The sequence below is a fragment of the Oncorhynchus nerka genome, linkage group LG5 (genome assembly GCF_034236695.1).
Source record: "Oncorhynchus nerka isolate Pitt River linkage group LG5, Oner_Uvic_2.0, whole genome shotgun sequence".
Taxonomy (NCBI): Eukaryota; Metazoa; Chordata; class Actinopteri; order Salmoniformes; family Salmonidae; genus Oncorhynchus; species Oncorhynchus nerka.
In genome coordinates this window covers 35,439,316-35,462,896 of record NC_088400.1, presented here as the reverse complement: position 1 = coordinate 35,462,896, position 23,581 = coordinate 35,439,316, and the positions used below count along the sequence as shown (strand labels likewise).

The window sequence follows — 23,581 nt, the reverse complement described above, 5'->3', positions numbered from 1 at the left end:
ACAAAACTTTTGATGAATTTTTCTTGGTTTTAATGGACACAGATACAAAAATGGCAGTTTAAACGTTAAGAAAAATTGTCCAGGTGTCACATCCCTAGTGAGTGCATACACTGTATGTGATTGACTTGTCTGTTTGCACAGACACCACTCCTCTTTGTGAGTGTGCATATTGAGTCATCTGCCATCTGCTTATTTGTCCCCGCAGACGATGAGTCAACCCAGCCCGGAGATATTGCCTTGGAGACGGACGACCTGGAGCGTGGACTGGCCCGCAGCGAACCAATGGGAGTGCGGGAAGAGCCGTTGGGATGCGTGAACGGGATACCGGAGGCAGACAACAAGGAGAACAACAGAACCACCGCTGAGGGGCCTCTGGCTGTGAGGTATGACACACACACCCACACAAGGTATACCAATCCCAAATGCTCTAGACACAATGATATAGGATTATTTTTGGCTATAGGCATCTTTCATTCACTTCCTCTCTCCCCTCCAGTCCAGAGCCTAAGGTTCGTTTAGTGGGGGGCTCAGAGTTCCTGAACGAGGACTCTAACAAGCTGTCCCCGGGGCTGAACGGTAAGCCTGGCCCCTGGAGCTTCGAGGAATTCATTGACCTGGGCGTCAACTCCAAGGGCCGTCCCCTCATCGATGCTGACGGCCGCAACCAGGGCCTCATCGACTGTGACGGGGCCCCCAATGGACCCAGGGTGGCCTTCGAGGACAAGGGGACCCCCGTGGCCACCCTCCACCCCTCCAGTCAGCCCATTGAAGACCTGTCAGGTGTGAGAGTTATTTTGGAAACAACTGTTTGTATAGTTGATTTATTGTTACTGTACTGCACATGTTGTATAGAAAAGTGAATTGCTTTGTGGATGTCAAATATTGACACTTGTTCTCTTTGTGTCTTTCTCTCTCTAGAGATGTGAGGCTGCAGCTCTCCCTTCAGAGGCCTGTGAATATTGCACTTCCAGAGTTCTTGTCCAGCTGAGCTCCAGACCCCCTTACCCCCTCCACACGTACACACCCGCCCTCAGCCAGAGGAAGAGCACAGGGGTTGGGGGGGGGACAGGGACTCCCAGAACGCTAACTTTGCACCCCCACCACATGAAAAGAAAATTTAAAAAGAGAAACAAAGCTTCAGGGGAAAATCTCTATTCCTCCTTCAATGTGCTTACTTCAAGGGCTCTCATCCTCCCATACCTATAACAGTTGACACTTGGTTATTTTTTAAATGTTGTTTTGTTCATACTGTTGTTTTTTAAGTGTTGTGCAGGGCGTGCGACGTAATTTATTAATTTTGTTGTGTTCGTTAAATGTAATTGCTGGTTTGAGAATATTCCAGGATTTATGTACTTAACACTTTGCTCTATGATCGCTATGAGTTCATTACTTCTCGTGTCATGAGTGAGTCAGGAAACTCTAGTACTGATTGGTGGGCTGGGGAACCTGGGTATTGTAGTCTCTCAGGGTCTGCCTACATGAGCCCTAAGTATCTCCAGTGGATAAGGGAGTATTTACACGTGTGTTACGACTTGCCGGTTCCCAAACCAGAAGCGGCACTATGTAACTCTAATCTCATCCTACCCCAATTGTAATCCGACGTAGAATTCTGGATTTGTCCTTGCTCTCCTTTAAACTCTCCAGGTCCTATTCTCCCATGGTTTACCCCTATGCCCCTCTGCCTTCCCTTGCCATCCCCCAGCAGTCCCTCACTCCTGCTCTTCTCCTTATGGCCACTAGGGGGCACTCAGGTCTATGAATCAAACAAATGGTTTTATGAAATGACTGTTGCCTACTAACCTAAGGTAGCAGGCATAAAATAAATGCCTGAGTGGGGTCGGAAGAAGCCGGAAGCATACGGCTTTCAAACTTCGCCTCTTCTCAGCTTTTCCCCTGAAAACCGGATGCTTCCGGTTTCTTCCGGCACTGCTGAGGGTGGTTGCCTACTATTTCAAATTTACAAACTGAAGGATGTAGGAATTTGACAAAGCTGGTGATTTAGTAAATATTTGTGAACTGTTGCTGTTAACTTTCGGTTCCTGGTCTTTAGGTTTATGTCCTCAGATCTTGACATGTTATGTTTTTACATGTATGTAGACTTAATGTTTAACTAACTCATATCAATTCTGAATTTAATTGCATCCTGAGCGCTGAGGTATAACCCCCAGCAATGACTGCATGAATTTATACACTTACCATATGAATGGCTATAGCCCGTAGTGGATTAATGTGTGTGTGTGTGTGTGTGTGTGTTGGTTAATTGCAGTCAGACGAGGTCCATGAGTTTCATTTTACGTCACTCTTCTCTAAGGGGTGTACTAGTCCAGAAACTAACTTGAATGGTTGGAAGTTTTCTCTTACGATGCCCAAAGTTCCTTTTTCTAGGGCTAAAACACAGTTTTGACATGGCTGTAGATGTATGGAGTGTCTCCTACATTCGCTGTCTGTCTAGCTCGTTCCATACAAATTCCAGTGCTTCTCCACTAAGCTTCTATGTTACTTCTCCTGGTAAAAAAAAAAAAATAAGTGTTTCAATTATTTGTGTCATAATTTGGCCGTCTGTTTATATACAATATACGAAAATATATTTCCTCATATTTAAGTGTTATTGTATTATGTATGTAATCAGTATTGGGCCAATGCTTCTGTGGGTGGGGTACTGCGAATGGATGTTACTTTATTTAAATGTTTGTTCTATTAGACTCGTGCCCTTTGCCAGGGTAGTCAGTGCTGTTACCCTATGCTCTGTTCTAAATTAAGCCCTGTCTCCTGCCCTCTAGGCACTTTAGTAGATTGGATTGGTGTAAGCAATATGGTAACGATTCCACAAGGTGAAGCTATTATATTGCTTATACCTGTCAAATGCTTACAAAGTGCCAAGGGATAGGGACTAAGGGTTGGTGTTACCCAGGAGGCTACAGGAAACCCTCCTGTTCTCCAGTACTCTGAGCCTAGGGCAGGGGATCCTCATACTGTAGAGGGAAGATGTCTGTGCACCTTGATTGAGGGCATTTTGTGAAGTTCTGACTTTCATCCCCCAACCACCTCTGACAATCGCCTTGGTCTCCGACAGGGGTGGACTCTGAGGGGTGGAAATGTTTCAGTGCTTTATCACAGTGTGAAAGTTTGCAGTCATATGGTGTCTGAAGGTTAGCATGAACTCTGACTACTGCGCCACACGCTTCTCTGTATAGCAGCAGTGTGACGGAGTGAATCTACCGCTAAATGATGGAGATGGGAGCAAATGCGATTTGGTCAGTCTTGTTCTTGTCTCGTTTATGGGTTCTTTCAAATCTGCGTCGAGAAGCTTGAATTCCCTATGCTTGAATCGTCCAAACGGAGAGGTTTGGGGACCTTTGTTTTTTTGCTTCATAATAAATCTGTTGACTGTCACATTTAATAAACCAGAAGGTTTCTCTGAAATAGCTTTATATTTTACATACCTTATGTCTGGACTTAGACCCATGAGCTTAGCTTTGAGAATGTAACTTTAACTAAACAAACAAGCCCTTAATCGTTTAACATGCTTCTCTTTCTGAGGAGAAACCTTTTCTTGTTTTCATGTGCAACCAGTTTTATTATTCATCACAACATAAGACACTTTGCACTGCGGGAGGTTTTCCACTTCTTGAAAGGGTTGAAAAGCTTTCTAAAATGAATTACACAGGGTTCACTTGTCACCAAGAAGTAACTTTACTGTATAGTCCTGTTCGAGAGGTGTGTGTGTGTGTGTGTGGTATTCTGGAAAGTTCTCTCTCTCCTCTCCGGTCTCCTCCCATCCAGGCTTTTAATGAACTCCCCTCCTTGACTTGACTAACCGTTTATCTTTTCAAAGTGCAGGTGATTGCTGTAGACTTCTTCAATATGAACCGCTTGTTCCTTGGTCAGGTCTACATGTGCTTAGCTAATGGCAGTGGCGCTGGCACATCCAGTCACGGATACTGTAGATCGGACCAATGCAGGACGGTCGCTGCTTTAATACTAGAAATGTTCCAGGTCCTGTTATGTTTTTTAATTCCCATCCCTTTCTGCATCTGTGGGCCTGAATACAGAGCTAACTGTTCTTAATTGATCTCATGATTCAGTGGCTATGATGGTAGAATAGGATGCCTTAGATTGAGAATAGGCTGTATTTTTATTTTATAGTAATAATAACTAATCAAATGTGTCACGTGTCCTTACGTCGGCCATGACAATCATTCTAACCGACCAGGGCTACAATGTGAATATCAATAGCTTTTTCAGACCCTAACCCAAGCCATGTCCACAAATTATATTTGTAAATATATCTAAAGTGTTCTGAGAAGATATGAACTGTTAAAATAAAGTTTTGCTAAATAAAAGTAGGCGTTTTTGTTATTTCTGTCTAGCAGGTGAAAATACTCAATTTTATCGCTTGCCTTTATTGACCCATCATATAATGTGCATTCACATCCCGAACTTTCCCTCCACGTCAGAAAGTTACAGTATGAGTACATGATTAGATTACCATCTCATAACACCACTTGATACCTACAGAAGACCTAGTTTGTCCATACTGATTATTACAAGAAGCGTTCGTTATATGTGAAACCCTCATACGTAACTCTGCAAACATCACTTCAGAGGTGCCGTGACCAATTTATTTAGTGAAGCTAGTATATAATTCAAGAAGCAATGTGAAGCGTTGTAACATGTAATTGCCATATTAGTATTATCAAAGCAGTGTTCCAGTAAGGCAGTGAAAATAGCATTCCCTAATATGGCTATGCAGTGTTCAAGCTTGTTAGTATTGCATATCGAAGGCCCACAAAAGCAAACCAGTTGACGTGTGTTAGTATTCAACAATGACAAAACACTGGAACAAGATTCCTATTTGGCTGCTGTTCAAATTCACTCAGGTAATTGACCTTTCTCTAGTTTTAACCCTTGGATTGACCTCTCAACTTTAGTTGGCACTAATTTATGTTCCTGACCCTGTCAAAACACCTCAACATGAATGACAGACGTTTTGGGCCTCACAGCTTCTTAGCACAGTCAGGGCAGTAGATGTTCTCTCCGTTGATGACAAAGCGCTTGTTGGCCAGGGAGAGGGAGCATTTCTTGCAGTTGAAGCAGTACTCGTGCCAGGAGTGACCCTCGTAGTTCACCACGTTGGTCCCATGGCCAAACCCTGTATTATGGGAGATGGTATGTGGAGCAGTCAGCATAATACTGGGACAGATATATGATGACCAGTGCTGCTTAGTCAAAATATAATCTCAGCAAAACAGAATATCATGTAATTAAATCCTTTATCATAAAAACAGCATCTGTCCATGCAACATCAGACATACATGTTCATGTAAACTGTGTGTGTGGGGTGACTGACCTGTGATGGGGTTCTTGCAGCCGTTGCACTGCTTGGCAACAGAGGTCTTGTAGCAGTCCACACAGTAGACTTGCTCCTCGTGGGAGGTGAAGCGGGTTCCGGCCAGGTTCTTACGGCAGGTACGACACACAAAGCACTCAGAGTGCCATGGCTGATCTTGGTAGCTTATACCACCTGAAGTGATGGGCTGAGGGGAGAGAAACACCATGTTAGTTCTATTGGAAGACAGACTTATTCTCTATGAATAATAACAGAAAGCATTTCCTTTAACTTGTACCTTACGAATACTATAATTAGGTATACTTTAATTACACTGTCATAAGGGACAGATTGAAATGCATTGGAAGGAAGGAGTAGTGGTCCAAAATAGGGGAGGGTTGTCAATTTGATTTATTTACAGTTGAAATTGAGGTGAGGAAGACTGTTTCAGGCCTACCAGAGTTACTCCTATAGTCTAACAATATAATGCTTATCTTTATACCAAATATTCAGATTGAATATGTACGAATTACCCTCCTGTACGTCAAAATCTGTAGAGCAGGCGCAGTACCCCTCTGACAAAGAAAAGCATGTTGTCGTAGCATGCTGCCGGCATATCTCTCTCTCTCTGGGGTATATAATATTAATATCAAACCGTGGACACCTAAACCTATAGGCCTTTGCATGCAATGTCCTGATGCATTTAGTGCGCAAATCTCTGACAGCTGAACCGTGAGGTGGACAATTATTGTTTTCGGAAAAGAAGCCCCCCCAAAAAAAAGAGGCTTTAAAGTTTTGCATATGCTACACATCGAAACAGAAGAAATAGTGCTTCTGTAATTGGTTCTCGTCTTTAAGGACACGTAAATGTGGCTCATTTGGCTAACAAATGTTTCTTGATGTTTATTGATGGTGCTGACTGCGCCAAGTCGGATCTGAATGCATATAGATGTCCAGTAAATTAAAATCTTCCCTGTCATGTTGTCCGGTGCCAAATATTCCTAAAGGAAACTGAAATGGCATATTGTTTTTATGAAGATTTTAGAATATTCACATCAATCTCTCTACAATCGGATGGAAACCTAGCTATAGACACCCTAAAGACTCTGGCAAGTGCGCTAGTCCAGTGTCACTTTGATTCTGTCTGCACATCATGGTTCACCAGCAGCCCCAAACATCTAAAGATATAGACCAAGAATAAAGAACAGGCTACCAGCCAAACAAGCTTGTAAGAATTGAACTTAAACTCCCTCCTCATACTCATCTGGAGGTTGAGCACCTTTTCGTCTGTATCTCTGTAATTATATATATATTTATGTCAAATATAGGGACCACAATGGAAATAGGTCCCTCACTTTATCGTGCAATCCTGGCCACTATTAACATGTTTGTGTATATATGTATTTTATTAACTGACAAATCAGATCAATCGATCAATTCAAACTGTGCAGCGGCCAATTGGTGAAAGGAAAGGGACATCTGTTACAAAACAACAAGTTGAATGACATTCTGAGATTCAAGCCTTCCATACTGGGTAAAGCCTACAATGTAGGGAGGGATGCATTTTCTGTTTGTTGACATAGTCTATTTATTGTGGTGTTGAAAACCATGATATTGAAATGCTTGAAGTCGGTATACTTTGTTTATTGGTTGTATGGGGTATTGGCACAGAAACCTGTTGGTGGAAAATGTGTTGCATATATTTGATTTAATAATGAATATTGCATCAAAAGGTTTAAAATGTGATTTTCCCCCTGGCTGATCATTGTCTGCAGCCGGCGTTGATCGTAATGTAATGAAACAAGCAGGGAGAGTGAGCTCGTGTGTGGTGGTCGGTGAACCATCAACCTTCTGGCCTGTAGCCCTAAGTCAATATCCTCGTTAATAAAGACAAATTCACTACAGTTATTTGTGGTAGTAAACATACTTTAGATTTAATCCTATGACGGGAAGGATGTTCAATTTATTTTACAGTACAAGAGGAGGGTCATGTGAAAATATTTACATTTGGGGAGGGGGGTGCATTTTTTTTAATGACACCTTGAGTTGGACCAGCCCCCCTGTAAATGTATATCTGTCCCTAACATGAAATAACATGGTAGGATAAAATGAAGTAACATTTTCTATCTAATAAAACAAATGTGTATTTGGATGTGTGAAGGGGAACATTTTGTTATTCACCTGCTTGCAGTGGAAGCATTTCTTGGCAAACTTCTTGTCGTGGCACGGGCCGCAGTAGATGTCATCGCCCTTGTTCAGGAAGCTCTGTGAGCGGATTGGCTGCTTGCACTCAAAGCAGGTGAAGCATTCCTCATGCCACACCTTCTTCTTATACTCCACGTTCTGTGTGCCTGGCAATCCAAGATACAGAAGAAGAGAATAAAAAACCCTGTTTCATAATGTGGGAATTGAAAATGTCAAAATTGAAAACGTTAACAGCAGCCACGTGCGCATTGCTAGGTCACTTTAAAGAAAAGATGAAGAAGTGCATTGTGGTTATGGTTAAGCCCACCTGGCATGACCACCTTGTAGCAGGCCTGGCACCGGTTACCATCCTCGCGGGAGCCACACTTGCCACACATGATCTTGCCGTCGTCCCTGGCGCTGAAGGGCTCGTTGGCCAGGGGCTTGTAGCACTTGGCACAGCGGAAGCAGTCCTCGTGCCAGTGGCGGTTCTTATGGTTCAGCTCCTGGACAGGAAGGATGGGAGAAGGTCAAGAGTAAGATACATTAATAAACACGGGCTTCATACACACCTCATTAAACTGAGGCTCATTTCCCTATCAATTGTAGGCTACGGTATTCAGAGGGGTTTGCCAGAGTATGTCCATCTGGAAAGAATTGTTAGCAGTGGAGATGAAGTGAATTTGAGTGCAGCGTAGCATGAAGGACTGACAGCCAATACAGGCAGACTACAGCCAATACAGGCAGACTACAGCCATTACAGGCAGACTACAGCCATTACAGGCAGACTACAGCCATTACAGGCAGACTACAGCCAATACAGGCAGACTACAGCCATTACAGGCAGACTACAGCCAATACAGGCAGACTACAGCCATTACAGGCAGACTACAGCCATTACAGGCAGACTACAGCCAATACAGGCAGACTACAGCCATTACAGGCAGACTACAGCCAATACAGGCAGACTACAGCCATTACAGGCAGACTACAGCCAATACAGGCAGACTACAGCCATTACAGGCAGACTACAGCCATTACAGGCAGACTACAGCCATTACAGGCAGACTACAGCCATTACAGGCAGACTACAGCCAATACAGGCAGACTACAGCCATTACAGGCAGACTACAGCCATTACAGGCAGACTACAGCCAATACAGGCAGACTACAGGCAGACTACAGCCAATACAGGCAGACTACAGCCATTACAGGCAGACTACAGCCATTACAGGCAGACTACAGCCATGGTGAAACGGGGTTAGTCAGTAATGATAGTGTCTATCAGACAAGTGTCCGTGACTGAATGTTGACTGTTATGTTGTGGATCTGCTGCTCATTGAGGAAGAACAGATATGAAACACTGGTCTTAATCTGGACATATGAACTGAAGCCAGTCAGCCTACTGAACACAAACACGCACACTCACACGGACACTCCTACACACACTCACACGGACACTCCTACACACACACACACTCCTACACACACACTCACACGGACACTCCTACACACACTCACACGGACACTCCTACACACACACTCACACGGACACCTCTCCTACACACACACACACGAACACTCCTACACACACACACACGGACACTCCTACACACACACACACACGGACACCTCTACACACACATACACACACACACACGGACACTCCTACACACACACACACACACACACGGACACCTCTACACACACACACACACACGGACACTCCTACACACACACACACACACGGACACTCCTACACACACACACACGGACACCTCTACACACACACACACACACGGACAATCCTACACACACGGACACTCCTACACACACACACACAATACCCACCTTGGCATCAGCCCCAATGGGGCGACGGCATTCTGCGCAGGTGTTGGCGCAGAGCTTGTCGAAGCACTTTGTACACACGTGCTTCTCATCCTTCTTAACATACTTCTTCCCATGCAGGTTGTCACGGCAATAGTAACAGTCGAAGCGTTCAGTCATGGTGGAAGTAGCGTAGCTCCTGGGCCCTGTACCAACACACACACAACAATCACATTTACTATTGGGGATCGAGTCACGTGTACATGATTAACTCGTCAAATTCATTGATTGACAAGTAAATAAACGCCATTGGAGATGAATTGACTGGAAGCACGTGAACTGTCAAGGCTCTGGTTCAGCTGGATGTGATGTCTCAGAGTCACCACAGGGAGGCAGTGTAGGTTACCTTTTGATTGAGTCAATCACTACCGACTTCTGCGATACGGATTGAATAGAGCCCTAGATCTCAATATGGTCCATGTGGGTCTTAAGAGAAAGTAATACCTACATGACTTATTCATCATATTATTAGACTACCATGATCCTCAGCTATCTGCAACCCTGCCCTGAGTCATTCCAAAAGTCCTCCCCTTTCCATAATCCAACATCCAAGCTAAAAGGAAGATATATTCAAGCTGGCATCCCAGCATGTGTTCTGTCCTCTAATCAGAACCAGCCAGGTGAGGGGCTTAGCACCGGCATGCCAAACCGCTGAGGGAAGTGGCACACCGATGTCTGCCTGTCCTGAACAGAGCTTTAGCATGTAGTCATCACTCCATGTCGGACTCGGCCCCACGGGGGGCTTTGCTGGAAAGTTTAGGCCATATTTTTAGAGTGCCTGGCTCACTCACTACAACACACCCCATCCAACCAACTCCATTGGCTATTAGTGTAAACAAAAAAGTCCCCCTGCTCCTCTCATCAACATACCAACATTCCCATCACAACGGGCAGAGACCTAGTTGTTCCCTGGAAGAGATTGGTGTGTTTATATGTTTGTACTCTTGGGTTTCCCTGGAATGAACTATGAACTTTCAGCCTTTTACTTATGTGTCATCTGGGTCATCTAAACTACGCCAAAACTACCAAAGGTCAATCAAACTGGATCTCTATGCTGGGGTTAGCCGTTTGGGAGCCAGAGCAAAAATATCTGGGATTTATGAGACACAACAGATGAGATATTATTGTGAGTTCTCAAGTATCTTAATCCAGTTGAATAAAATGAGTGTGATGGAGGGAAATACTAACAAGGGAATGACATTATATCCTGGTAGCCATGGGAACACTGCAAATATTTACGAACGCCAATTGGTGCTCTTCGAGGTGTCTGGGGATGTGTGTGGTGAACTGAACGGGATGAGTTACAGACACTGTGGTATGTGCTCTCTCCCAGCTGTAGTGTCTAGTGAGGATGGATGGGTGGGTGGAACAGGGGAAAGAGACAGGCTTGTCTTCAGCTGTGCCAGAGGGATAAAAGAGGCAGCCCGGCTTAAGCCCCTATGCTGAGTCACCGGTGAGTCATCCCCATTCTTATCTCAGTGGAACGAGCCAGCCAGGATCAGTCCAACAGAATCTAACTTGCAGGATTGGATCAGTGGCTTGATTATGGGGAGTAGGGTAGCAAGGTATCACAGTCTCAGAAGCCCGAATCCATCTAAAACTGAGTAAACCATGCATTCCATTCTGAGTGTATAAGCACTGTGCACTTGTTTCAGGGACATCACTGGGGTCGAGCTTCCTGCCATCCAGGACCTCTATACCAGGTGGTGTCCGAGGAAGGCCCTAAAAATGGTCAGACTCCAGCCACCCAAGTTAGAGACGGTTCTCTCTGCTACCGCACAGCAAATGGTACTGGAGTGCCAAGTCGGACCAAAAGGTTCCTGAACAGCTTCTACCCACAAGCCATAAGACTCCTGAACAGTTCATCAAATGGCCACCCAGCTATTTGCATTGACCCCCTTTTTTGCACTGGCTCTATGCACATTCACTGGACTCCACCCACAGACTCACACATACTACACTGACACTTACACACACACACACACACTACACACACACACACACACACACATACTACACTGACACTTAAACACACACTCACACACACACTCACACATACTACACTGACACTTAAACACACACACACACACACACACACACTCACACATACTACACTGACACTTACACACTCACACACACACACACACACACACTCACACATACTACACTGACACTTAAACACACATACTACACTGACACTTAAACACACACACACACACTCACACATACTACACACACACACACACACATACTACACTGACACACAAACACACACACACACACACATACTACACTGACACACACACACACACACACACACACACTGACAATTACACACACTCACACACACTCACACATACTACACTGACACTTAAACACACACACACACACATACTACACTGACACTTAAAACACACACACACACACATACTACACTGACACTTACACACACACACACACACACTCACATACACTGACATACACTGACACTTACACACACTCACACACACTCACACACACTCACACATACTACACTGACACTTAAACACACACACACACACACATACTACACTGACACTTAAACACACACACACACACACACATACTACACTGACACTTAAACACACACACACACACATACTACACTGACACTTAAACACACACACACACACATACTACACTGACACTTACACACACACACACACACTCACACACACTCACATACACTGACATACACTGACAGTTACACACACTCACACACACTCACACACACTCACACATACTACACTGACACTTAAACACACACACACACACATACTACACTGACACTTAAACACACACACACACACACATACTACACTGACACTTAAACACACACACACACACATACTACACTGACACTTAAAACACACACACACACACACACACACACACACACACACACACATACTACACTGACACTTACACACACACACACTCACACACACTCACATACACTGACATACACTGACACTTACACACACTCACACACACTCACACATACTACACTGACACTTAAACACACACACACACACACACACATACTACACTGACACTTAAACACACACACACACATACTACACTGACACTTAAACACACACACACACACACACACACTCACACATACTACACTGACACTTACACGCACACACACACACACACACACACACACACACACACACACACACACACTACATATGCTCACACACACACATGCATATTGATGCCACACTCACACACAGACACAGTTTCACACTCTTTCACTGTCTTCACATACGCTGCTGCTACTTTGTTTATTATCTATCATGATTGCCTAGTCACTTTTACCCCTATGTACATATGACCTTAATTACCTCAACTACCACATATCCGTGTACATTGACTCCGTACCGGTACTCCTTGTATAAAGCCTCGTTGTTGTTATTTTATTGGGTTACTATTTCCTTTTTTATTGAGCTCATTGTTCTTACTTTTTAACTCTGCATTGTTGGGAAAGGGCTCATAAGTAAACATTTCACAATCAGGTCTACACCTGTTGTATTCAGCAAGTGACAAATAAATGTTTGATTTGATTTGATCTAGGCCCACAAACTCAGAGGAGTGACTTTTGAGGACACCGTGGGTGCCACTGTGCCACCGTGACCATTATGGGTCTAGATTCCTAATAAAAGGGCAGAGTAATTAAACGCTAAGCCCTTCAGCTACCGCCAATCACATAGCACCCCCCGCAGAAACAGCTCTGGTATGCACCAGCGCTCTGTAGGAGGGGTTGGAGTATACCACTTTGATCCCTGGGGAGGGAAGCTCTCTACAGTGGAAAGAGTAAGAGTAAGAGCACATTGAGTGGTGAACCAGGATGGTGCCAGGGAGCCTGGCTCTCATCTCTCACCGATGGCAGATCAAAGCCAAACGGCTCCCAAAGAGAGAGTTATGGAAGTCAGGCAGATCAACTGTATCTACCATGTGATAACTCTGTCTGACTCATCATGTAACAAATGAATATTAAAGGAAACCTCTTTGATGATCTACTGACAGCCTAAATGATGCTGTCCCAAGGACTTAACTTCCCCCAAGTACCTTAATCCTGCTGTAAATGGCATTGCCTTAAAAAAGGTCAAACTATCCCTTTTCTCCCCAAAAACACGTTCAACTTCTTTCTACCTCTATGGACCTCTCTGCTCCCTCTGTTGTGTCACAAGACCTTCGTTTTCTTTCCACCCAACAAAAAAAAATCAATAATCAGATAAAGTACTCCAGGTTCCCAAAATGTTTTCAATTCTGACCCACTAAACAAACCCATGTTTCTAACCAAGACCCAAGAGGAACTTCCCACAACCCACCAGTCAGTCTCTGACCGGACTTGAGAAAATCTCCCCAAACCACCACCACTATTCCAGCACTAGGTATCAGTAATGGAATAAAATCATCTATCATAATTATTTACCTGAGAGTCTGTAAGCCATGTTTAGGTCCAGGTAAGAGAGGTAAGGACAGAACCAAGGAACGGAGGAGAGAGTAGCATCCACACAGGGTGATCCACACACCCCACCAAGGTATAGGCTATATATACACCCCCTCTGATCCACGCCCTGAGGCTAACAGCTGCCCCTCACCCCGACACCCCCTCACCCACACCCCCTAACCCCACACACAAACCCAACCATAAACCATTCCATTTTAGGATATGCATCAAAATAATAGAGTGTAGGGGAGGGGAAGAGGGATTCCAAAGCTCTGGAATGAGGACCACGAGGGACAACAGATAGTATACCCCCACTACCCCTATGATATTTGTTTGTTAGTGTGTAGAATGTGTTTGCAGTACGTGAATGGATTAATATCAAGCACTGAAGCACTGCAACCGACCAGCATGTTGATATCATTACTCAGTGAAAGGCATTGTGCAAACAGGCTGAGTGTCAATCAAACCTTAATTTATGGTTTGTTTATTTAGTAACACTTTATATTACCATAAACACTTAGAACATGGTGGAAGGCTTTATAGGAAATATGAAAAAATTGTGTGTGTGTGTGTGTGTGTGTGTGTGTGTGTGTGTGTGTGTGTGTGTGTGTGTGTGTGTGTGTGTGTGTGTGTGTGTGTGTGTGTGTGTGTGTGTGTGTGTGTGTGTGTGTGTGTGTCGGTACTCCCATAACTCAATGATGTATTCTCAAAACTATGTCCTAAAGCGCTCCCAGCCAAGGTTATTCAAGGCACATGCGGGTAATACATTTTCAAGCACTTTGTTTTTCAGTGTTGGATACCTCTGTGACCTCAGTGGTTCTCAGCAGAAATATTTCATTGAAAGTAGTGAAGATGACATTTGTAACACCAGGGACCATCAACTCGACTCAGCCGCGGTACGTTTTTCCCTGAGCGGATGGTCTTTGGGGCCGGAACATAATTACTGATCATTTGTAGACTGTAAATTGAACGCCAGAATTCCAAACGGATATAACATTTGACTAAAACATAATCATTTCAAATTTTGTGTACGATCGCATACACTGAGTGTACAAAACATTAGGAACACCTGCTCTTTCCATGACATAGACTGACCAGGTGAATCCAGGTGAAAACTACGATCCCTTATTGATGTCACTTGTTAAATCCACTTCAATCAGTGTAGATGAAGGGGAGCAGACAGGTTAAAGAAGGATTTTTAAGCCTTGAGACCATTGAGCCATGGATTGTGTATTTGTGCCATTCAGAGTGTGACTGGGCAAGACAAAAGATTGAAGTGCCTTTGAATGGGGTATGGTAGTAGGTGTCTCATGCACCGGTTACAGTGTGTCAAGAACTGCAACGCTGCTGGGTGTTTCATGCTCAACCGTTTCCTGTGTGTATCAAGGACATCCAGCCAACTTGACACAACTGTGGGAAGCATTGGAGTCAACATGGGCCAGCATCCCTGTGGAATGCTTTCGACACCTTGTGGAGTCCATTCCCCGATGAATTGAGGCTGTTCTGAGGGCAAAAGGGGGTGCAACTCAATATTAGGAAGGTGTTCCTAATGTTCTGTCCACTCAGTGTTTATCTCTCTATTATGTGTGAGAAGACCTTGAAACATATTTCCAAAATGAACATTTTGAGATGATTTTCTGGTGTTTTTACAGTCTTTTATGTCCAAAATAAATCAATAAAAACTTGCGGGGCCAAATACAATCCCCTGTGGGCCGCCTGTTAGGGAACCCTGCCATAGACAGACAGTACAACAGTATTAACTCACATAAATAAGGTTTGGAGGAGAGGGAGGGGAAGAGAGAGAGAGCGAAATAGAGACAGAACAGAACAGAAAGGTATTGTAGGTAATGACGGAAACTTGGGTGGGGAGGCCAGTAACTGGATTGAATAATCAGGACTCATCATCAAGTCAATGACCTGAGTAAAGAGATCCCCATTATTTATTGTTGCCCTAATGAGTCTACCATGTCTCTGCACTTAAATGACATCCTATCCTCTGCAAAGAGCACTACATTTGACTAGAGCCCTATGGACCATGGTCAAAAGCAGTGCACTATATAGGGAATAGGGTGTCATTTAGGACAAGAATCATATAAACCAGGATAATAAAAACACTAGGCCAGACAGAGGACAACAGATCCAACAGGAAGGAAGAGAAAGCAGTGGATGTTTGTTTAAGGCATCTGGTCGTACTTGCAGATTTGATTTGTCCCATTACTGAGGATCGAACATCATGTTTTTTCATTCATTGCCTGTCTGTTTATATCACCTGTCCCTCAAACTAAACCCACAGAGAAACATTAATGATCAGGCAGCAGCCATGGACACCACATCACACCACTTAAAGCCCCCTGAGGAAGAGTCCCGTCTTCTCTCCTCTGTTGAGTACATATATAGGATCTTCATTTGAGCCAGTTTGCTACAGCAGGAAAATAATCCTGCAGCAACAGGAAATGTGAATTATTTTGTGGATTATAATGAATGGACATTTTTGTAGGGGTTGATGTTTTCGTAACTGAAAATCAAGTCCAAAATGTCCATCTTCAGAAGCCTTTTTAAATCCCAAGCACATTACAAGTTTAACATTTACTGCGTTGCAGGAAATTTCTCCTGCAACAGGGTGATCAAATGTAAATCCTACAACTGTACACCCATCCCCCATACCCCCCCCCCCTTTCTGCCTTGTACAGCCTCCATTAGTTCTTCTCTTCATTTTTCTCTCCCTCTCTCTCCCTCCACCTCTCCCTTAATCTCTCCCACAATCTCTCCCTCCATCTCTCCCATCATCTCTCCCTCCACCTCTCCCTCCATCTCTCCCACGATCTCTCCCTCCATCTCTCCCTTCATCTCTCCCTCCACCTCTCCCTTCATCTCTCCCTCCATCTCTCCCATCATCTCTCCCATCATCTCTCCCATCATCTCTCCCTCTACCTCTCCCTTCATCTCTCCCTCCACCTCTCCCTTCATCTCTCCCTCCACCTCTCCCTTCATCTCTCCCTCCACCTCTCCCTTCATCTCTCCCTTCATCTCTCCCATCATCTCTCCCTCCACCTCTCCCTCCACCTCTCCCTTCATCTCTCCCTCCACCTCTCCCTTAATCTCTCCCTCCATCTCCCCCTCCACCTCTCCCTTCATCTCTCCCTCCACCTCTCCCTTCATCTCTCCCTCCACCTCTCCCTTCATCTCTCCCTCCACCTCTCCCTTCATCTCTCCCATCATCTCTCCCTCCACCTCTCCCTCCATCTCTCCCTCCACCTCTCCCTCCATCTCTCCCTTAATCTCTCCCTCCATCTCTCCCTCCACCTCTCCCTTCATCTCTCCCTCCACCTCTCCCTTCATCTCTCCCTCCATCTCTCCCATCATCTCTCCCTCCACCTCTCCCTCCACCTCTCCCTCCACCTCTCCCTTCATCTCTCCCTCCATCTCTCCCATCATCTCTCCCTCTGTCTGGAACAGGCAGTTGTTTTGTTGATTAAAGCTTTAAAGCGGTCTATGGTTTAGTACTGTACAACAATATAAATCGGTGTGTGTGTTTTGTGTGTGAATGTGCGTGTGTCCGTGCTTATCCATGTGCACATGCCTGTGTGTAATGTTGACAGCAGTGTGACAGGCTCATTTGCAGGTACTGCTGATGAGACTGTGCCTACTATCCTGGTAGACAATAGCAGAGGAACGCACGCCCACCTGCAAGTCCCTTAGACAGAAATAGCGCCACACACTCACCCTGGCTCCATCAGCAAAAACAAACCTCACCAGAACCACAAAGAGCTTTTCCAACTACAAGATGTACTTGGTTAGTTAGCCAAAAGCCATACAGACGTGACACATACTGTAGGAAAATTGACTACCTTCAGTTTCCTATCTTTGTAATCTATTGTGTCATGTTGCAGTGTGTCAGCCTGTCCAACAGAGATGGGGACTCTTTAAAGTCTCAATACATTCAGAGTTCTCATGCATGGAAAGCTATTTCCCACACAAATGAGATGTAATGTGTGTTGATGGAGTGTTCCTCACTCTGGGGTGTGGCCTCAATCTCTACTCTCTCTAGGAGAGATCAAAGAGGCTGTTGGGAGGAAATCCTGGCAGCAGTTCTGTAGTGGTGGTGGGGGTGATGGATAATGTGAAAACTCTGTGCATTAACATCACATATATAACCAGACAGAGTCTTATTGCTCATGTTACCAGGGGGTTTCAACAGGACACCTGGAGTGGACTTTCTGACCAGAAGCAGGAATAGGGCCCATGCCTCCACAACATAAGACCACCAGAGCCCTGTTCCCTGTGAGACAGACAGATATATCACTGAGGTCCATTGGCAACAGGCATTATTCATCTGGTGTTTGACTTGTCAATTACACATTTACCGACCAACAAATGCCAGCCTCTGATCATGATATAAGAGTTCATGGATGGCTGTTATAGCCCAGACAGAAACAAAAGGACAGGCTTTCCAATGGTTCATTTCTCAGAATGTCCCCTCTGTGTGTCTCTCTGAGTTCTGTTATGACTCAGTCACCATCTGTTCCTGGTCCTGTTCTCTCTGAGTTCTGTTGTGACTCAGTCACCATCTGTTCCTGGTCCTGGGCAGTGGACAGGGTAGTGATAGGGCCATCTTATCTCTGTCAGGGGAGTACTAAAGTATTACTGACTCACCACCACACACAGGGAGACGGTGACACAGCCACGGCACTACTGTACATCAACACACATTACCCAGCAACAACAGACATGCAGGGAGAGTTGTGAGGTGTAGACGGACAGGGTCAAATATGTGTGATTTCTGAGTGGACACGAGCCTAAAAGGCCATGGCCATTTTGTCAACAAATTGACATTGTCACATCTCACAACAGGACGTGGCACTGACAAAATATCCACAACACTCGATTCAGGAATGACTCCTAGTCGTGCACAGAGGTGTGTGTGTGTGTCCATCAAGGACAGCAGGGCACCAGAAAGGTGGGGTAGGTGGGGGGATTACTGTATGTGTGTCCTTTTCCATTCAACAGCATCCAAACTTCTTCTCCCATGATGCAGAATTCAGACACACACACACACTCATTGATTAAGACTTCACGGTGGGCAGGCCAACACTTCAGGCTCCCTTTGCTTCTGCATGACTCACAGCTCTCTGGAACTCTGCAAAGGTCAACTGCTCCAATAGCTCAGTCTGCTCGGTTGATGGGGATGGAGAAGTCTGTCCACAATATATGTCAAGTTGACAAGATAGGATCAGTAGGACAATGGAAAGAGCATGTAAAGAAGGACAGACTCACTTGTTCAATAGGTGTGAGTTTCCCTCTGACTTCATCTGTCCTTATAGGCCAGCAGAACACACTTCAAAAGCGGTGAGACCCCAAGATGCAGAATATGGTTACATTCACAGTCATGGGACGGATAAGTATGATTACATCAGTTTAAGGTTTGAAGAGGGACACACGGCTAATGGGAAAGAGGGAGATCTGGTCTGGGAGAGGGTTATGAGCGCTCTCTTTCTCTACCTCTTTACCTCTCTCCCTCTATCTCTCTCTACCTCTCTCCCTCTCCCTCTATCTCTCTCTACCTCTCCCTCTATCTCTCTCTACCTCTCTCTACCTCTCTCCCTCTCCCTCTATCTCTCTCTACCTCTCCCTCTATCTCTCTCTACCTCTCTCTATCTCTCTCTACATCTCTCTCTACCTCTCTCTCTATCTCTCTCTACCTCTCTCCCTCTCCCTCTATCTCTCTCTACCTCTCCCCTCTCTCTCTCTACCTCTCTCTCTCTCTCTCTCTACCTCTCTCTATCTCTCTCTACCTCTCTCCCTCTCCCTCTATCTCTCTACCTCTCCCTCTATCTCTCTCTACCTCTCCCTCTCTCTCTCTCCCTCTCTCTCTATCTCTCTCTACCTCTCTCTCTATCTCTCTCTACCTCTCTCTCTATCTCTCTCTACCTCTCCCTCTATCTCTCTCTACCTCTCTCTATCTCTCTCTATCTCTCTCTACCTCTCCGTCTATCTCTCTCTACCTCTCTCTCTATCTCTCTCTACCTCTCCCTCTATCTCTCTCTACCTCTCTCTCTTAATTCAATTCAATTTAAGGGGCTTTATTGGCTTGGGAAACATATGTTTACACTGCCATAGCAAGTGAAATAGATAATAAACACGTGAAATAAACAGCAAAAAAATGTACAGTAAACATTACACTCACAAAAGTTCCAAAAGAATAAAGACATTTCAAATGTCATATTATATATATACAGTGTTGTCACAATGTGGAAATAGTTCAAGTACACAAGGGAAAATAAATAAACATAAATATGGGTTGTATTTACAATGGTGTTTGTTCTTCACTGGTTGCCCTTTTCTTGTGGCAACAGGTCATAAATCTTGCTGCTGTGATGTAACACTGTGGTATTTCACCCAGTAGATATCAAATCAAAGTTTATTTGTCACGTGCGCCGAATACTTACAGTGAAATGCTTACTTACAGGCTCTAACCAATAGTGCAAAAAAGGTGTTAGGTGAACAATAGGTAAGTAAAGAAATAAAAACAACAGTGAAAAATAAAAGTAGCGAGGCTATAAAAGTAGCGAGGCTACATACAGACACCGGTTAGTCGGGAGTTTATCAAAATTAAATTTGTTATTTAATTATTTGTGGGTCTGTGTAATCTGAGGGAAATATGCCTCTCTAATATGGTCATACATTGGGCAGGAGGTTAGGAAGTGCAGCTCAGTTTCCACCTCATTTTGTGGCCAGTGTGCACATAGCCTGTCTTCTCTTGAGAGCCATGTCTGCCTACGGCGGTCTTTCTGAATAGCAAGGCTATGCTCACTGAGTCTGTACATAGTCAAAGCTTTCCTTAATTTTGGGTCAGTCACGGTGGTCAGGTATTCTGCCACTGTGTACTCTCTGTTTAGAAACAAATAGCATTCTAGTTTGCTCACTTTTTTTGTTAATTCTTTCCAATGTGTCAAGTAATGATCTTTTTGTTTTCTCATGATTTGGTTGGGTCTAATGGTGTTCCTTGTCCAGTAACTGATGTGGGACATACAGGAAACACAAGGTCCTCCAGTAACTGATGTGGGCCATACAGGAAACACAAGGCCCTCCAGCAGGAAACACAAGGCCCTCCAGCAGGAAACACAAGGCCCTCCAGTAACTGATGTGGGCCATACAGGAAACACAAGGCCCTCCAGTAACTGATGTGGGCCATACAGGAAACACAAGGCATTCCAGTAACTGATGTGGGCAATACAGGAAACACAAGGCCCTCCAGCAGGAAACACAAGGCCCTCCAGTAACTGATGTGGGCCATACAGGAAACACAAGGTCCTCCAGTAAATTATGTGGTCCATACAGGAAACACAAGGCCCTTCAGTAACTGATGTGGGCCATACAGGAAACACAAGGCCCTCCAGTAACTGATGTGGTCCATACAGGAAACACAAGGTCCTCCAGTAACTGATGTGGGCCATACAGGAAACACAAGGCCCTCCAGTAACTGATGTGGGGCATACAGGAAACACAAGGCCCTCCAGTAACTGATGTGGGCCATACAGGAAACACAAGGCCCTCCAGTAACTGATGTGGTCCATACAGGAAACACAAGGTCCTCCAGTAACTGATGTGGTCCATACAGGAAACACAAGGCCCTTCAGTAACTGATGTGGGCCATACAGGAAACACAAGGTCCTCCAGTAACTGATGTGTGCCATACAGGAAACACAATGTCCTCCAGTAACTGAGCCCACTGATCTAACATGTCACAATGTGTTCCAATGGGCATCCTGTCTGTGGACATTGGGTCCTGCTGCTATTGCTGGTGTGTCAGGCTTATGCGACTGGTTGATAAGACTAAACTTTGCATGAACAAATTCTTCATGAAGGCACAAATGCTCACTTTACAAACAAATGGAACTGTGTCAATCAGTCTGATTAGAAACAGGAAACACAAGGCCCTCCAGCAGGAAACACAAGGCCCTCCAGTAAAGTATCATATCATTTATCTACCATATTCTGAAAAGCTATGGGCACTAAACCCAATCCAAAGATACTGTGTTCTGAGGCTGCTGCTGCTGGGAGAAAATGACATCATACATTTGACTTGGCAGCTGGCCAAACCAGTAAAGTGTAGCAGGGCTGAGGGCAACTTATTGTACTGTGTGTTTCCTAGAGGGGTTTTGGGCTGACCTTGAATAAATAAAGGTGAAATAAAAATAAAAAGAACCCACGGGGGAAAAGTAGGCTACTATTATGATGGTATTGTTGAGCACTGATGATTTTGACATGGGCTCAGGGCCCTATTCAATTAAAACGGGTTTAATTTCAACTACAGGATATGTCCAAAACAGCATTATTTGCAGTCCAGTTTCTTTTTGTGTCCCATTGTAAACAGTACCTTGCCTGAGGTAGACAAATGCTGCTTTTGACTTTTGCAAGAAACCTGGTTTCAGGGTTTGATTGAATAGTTGACATCATGCATGTACAGAACCTAATAATCTGTCTATAAAAAAAGTTTTTCAGTGAATCATTTTTCCTTATGTCAGTAAAACTATGAAACTTGGAATAACAATCATTAGTAAATGTAATTTACTAAACTGCTAGACCATTAAAATCTGGCCATATGGGCTACAGTAAATTACCAAGTCACACACTCCCCATATGCATATAGACACTTAGAAATCCTTGGTTTCATCTGAAATGTGAAAATCTTTACATTTTTGGTCAGCAAAATGTATTGCAGCAGCTACTTTACAAATAATACTTGTGATGAATGATTGCCAATAGGCTAAAATTCACTACGAATAAATAACAGCACATACCTCCAGGGAAGGGAAATGACTTTATATCACTGACTATTAAAATTCCAGCCCTCCTTATCAGACCTCTTAAACTGCTTCACCGCTATGCTGCCCACTACAAGGAATTTGATTCTGTAAACCAGCATTCAATGACCAAAATGCACATGCACATTGTGTCTAATGTTTTTTGCATGGACCCAAAACCAAAATATTACAAAAACTGACAACAAATTACATTCAAACATTTACTTATGTCATAGACAACCGGAGTAAAGAAATATATGTTATAACAAAAAAAAGTTGACCTTTTACGCACAACAGTCGTTCCACTGAACAGTCAAAGAAAACTTTATTAAACCATTATAACATATTTTCACTAGGTTTTAGATTGTTTTTTACTTCTCAAAATATGGCATTTGACTCACCTATCTCCGCACCGATGCGTCCTACGGAAAGGTTTTTAGCGTGGATATACCAGACGCTCCTTAAAAGCGAGTGGAGCTCAGAAAAAAAAACTGCAGGATATGATCCAAACCTCTCCGTTCATATCAACAATGACCTCAGCCAGGAATTTACAAGCTGTAGCTAATAGGTTCTCACTGGCTAACACCGGAGGTAATGGGGGCAATACTGTTGCATTCAAAAGGGCCTTTGCGTCACAACGCGCAATAAGCTACTCTTTGAGAACAGGTATATGACTCAAGAAACTCAATAGAAGTGCGTAATGTTTTAGTATGGCCTGCATCTTTTGGTTTAACACTAGCCCTATGCTTTCTTCATTACATAGATAGATTAAATGGCCTCATTAGGAGGATAGCTTGTGTTGTCCAAAAAAAAAACGAATTAAGGATGAACAGTTTGCCATCTATATGTCATCTATGTCACCCTACAGTGTGCATG

The 23,581-nt window shown here is 44.2% G+C and overlaps 1 protein-coding gene and 1 pseudogene across 2 annotated transcripts; one reads left to right on the top strand and one right to left on the bottom strand.

Annotated features, from left to right (window-relative positions):
• LOC115129392 (ensconsin-like) overlaps positions 1-4,343 on the top strand; it is a 49,640-nt pseudogene extending 45,297 nt beyond the window's left edge.
• Positions 4,344-4,600: 257 nt separating this feature from the next.
• On the bottom strand, positions 4,601-23,214 carry LOC115129394 (four and a half LIM domains protein 1-like). 2 transcript variants are annotated; one of them, XM_029659685.2, is made up of 6 exons: positions 23,107-23,214; positions 9,365-9,546; positions 7,842-8,019; positions 7,511-7,680; positions 5,351-5,537; positions 4,601-5,152 (listed from the first exon to the last, which is right to left on the bottom strand). In XM_029659685.2, exons 2-6 carry the CDS (start codon positions 9,518-9,520, stop codon positions 4,998-5,000), a joined length of 846 nt encoding a protein of 281 aa, XP_029515545.2. In that variant the 5' UTR covers positions 9,521-9,546; positions 23,107-23,214; the 3' UTR covers positions 4,601-4,997. The 2 variants fall into 2 exon arrangements, with proteins under 2 accessions (XP_029515545.2, XP_029515544.2); XM_029659684.2 differs by lacking the exon at positions 23,107-23,214 and adding an exon at positions 13,884-13,990.
• Between the last annotated feature and the right edge of the window lie 367 nt (positions 23,215-23,581).

Coding starts and splice junctions, on each gene's coding strand:
- LOC115129394 (XM_029659684.2), bottom strand. Junction 7,681..7,841: donor CTACAAGGTGGTCATGCCAG/GTGGGCTTAACC, acceptor TTGGATTGCCAG/GCACACAGAACGTGGAGTAT. Junction 5,153..5,350: donor CTGCAAGAACCCCATCACAG/GTCAGTCACCCC, acceptor CCCATAATACAG/GGTTTGGCCATGGGACCAAC.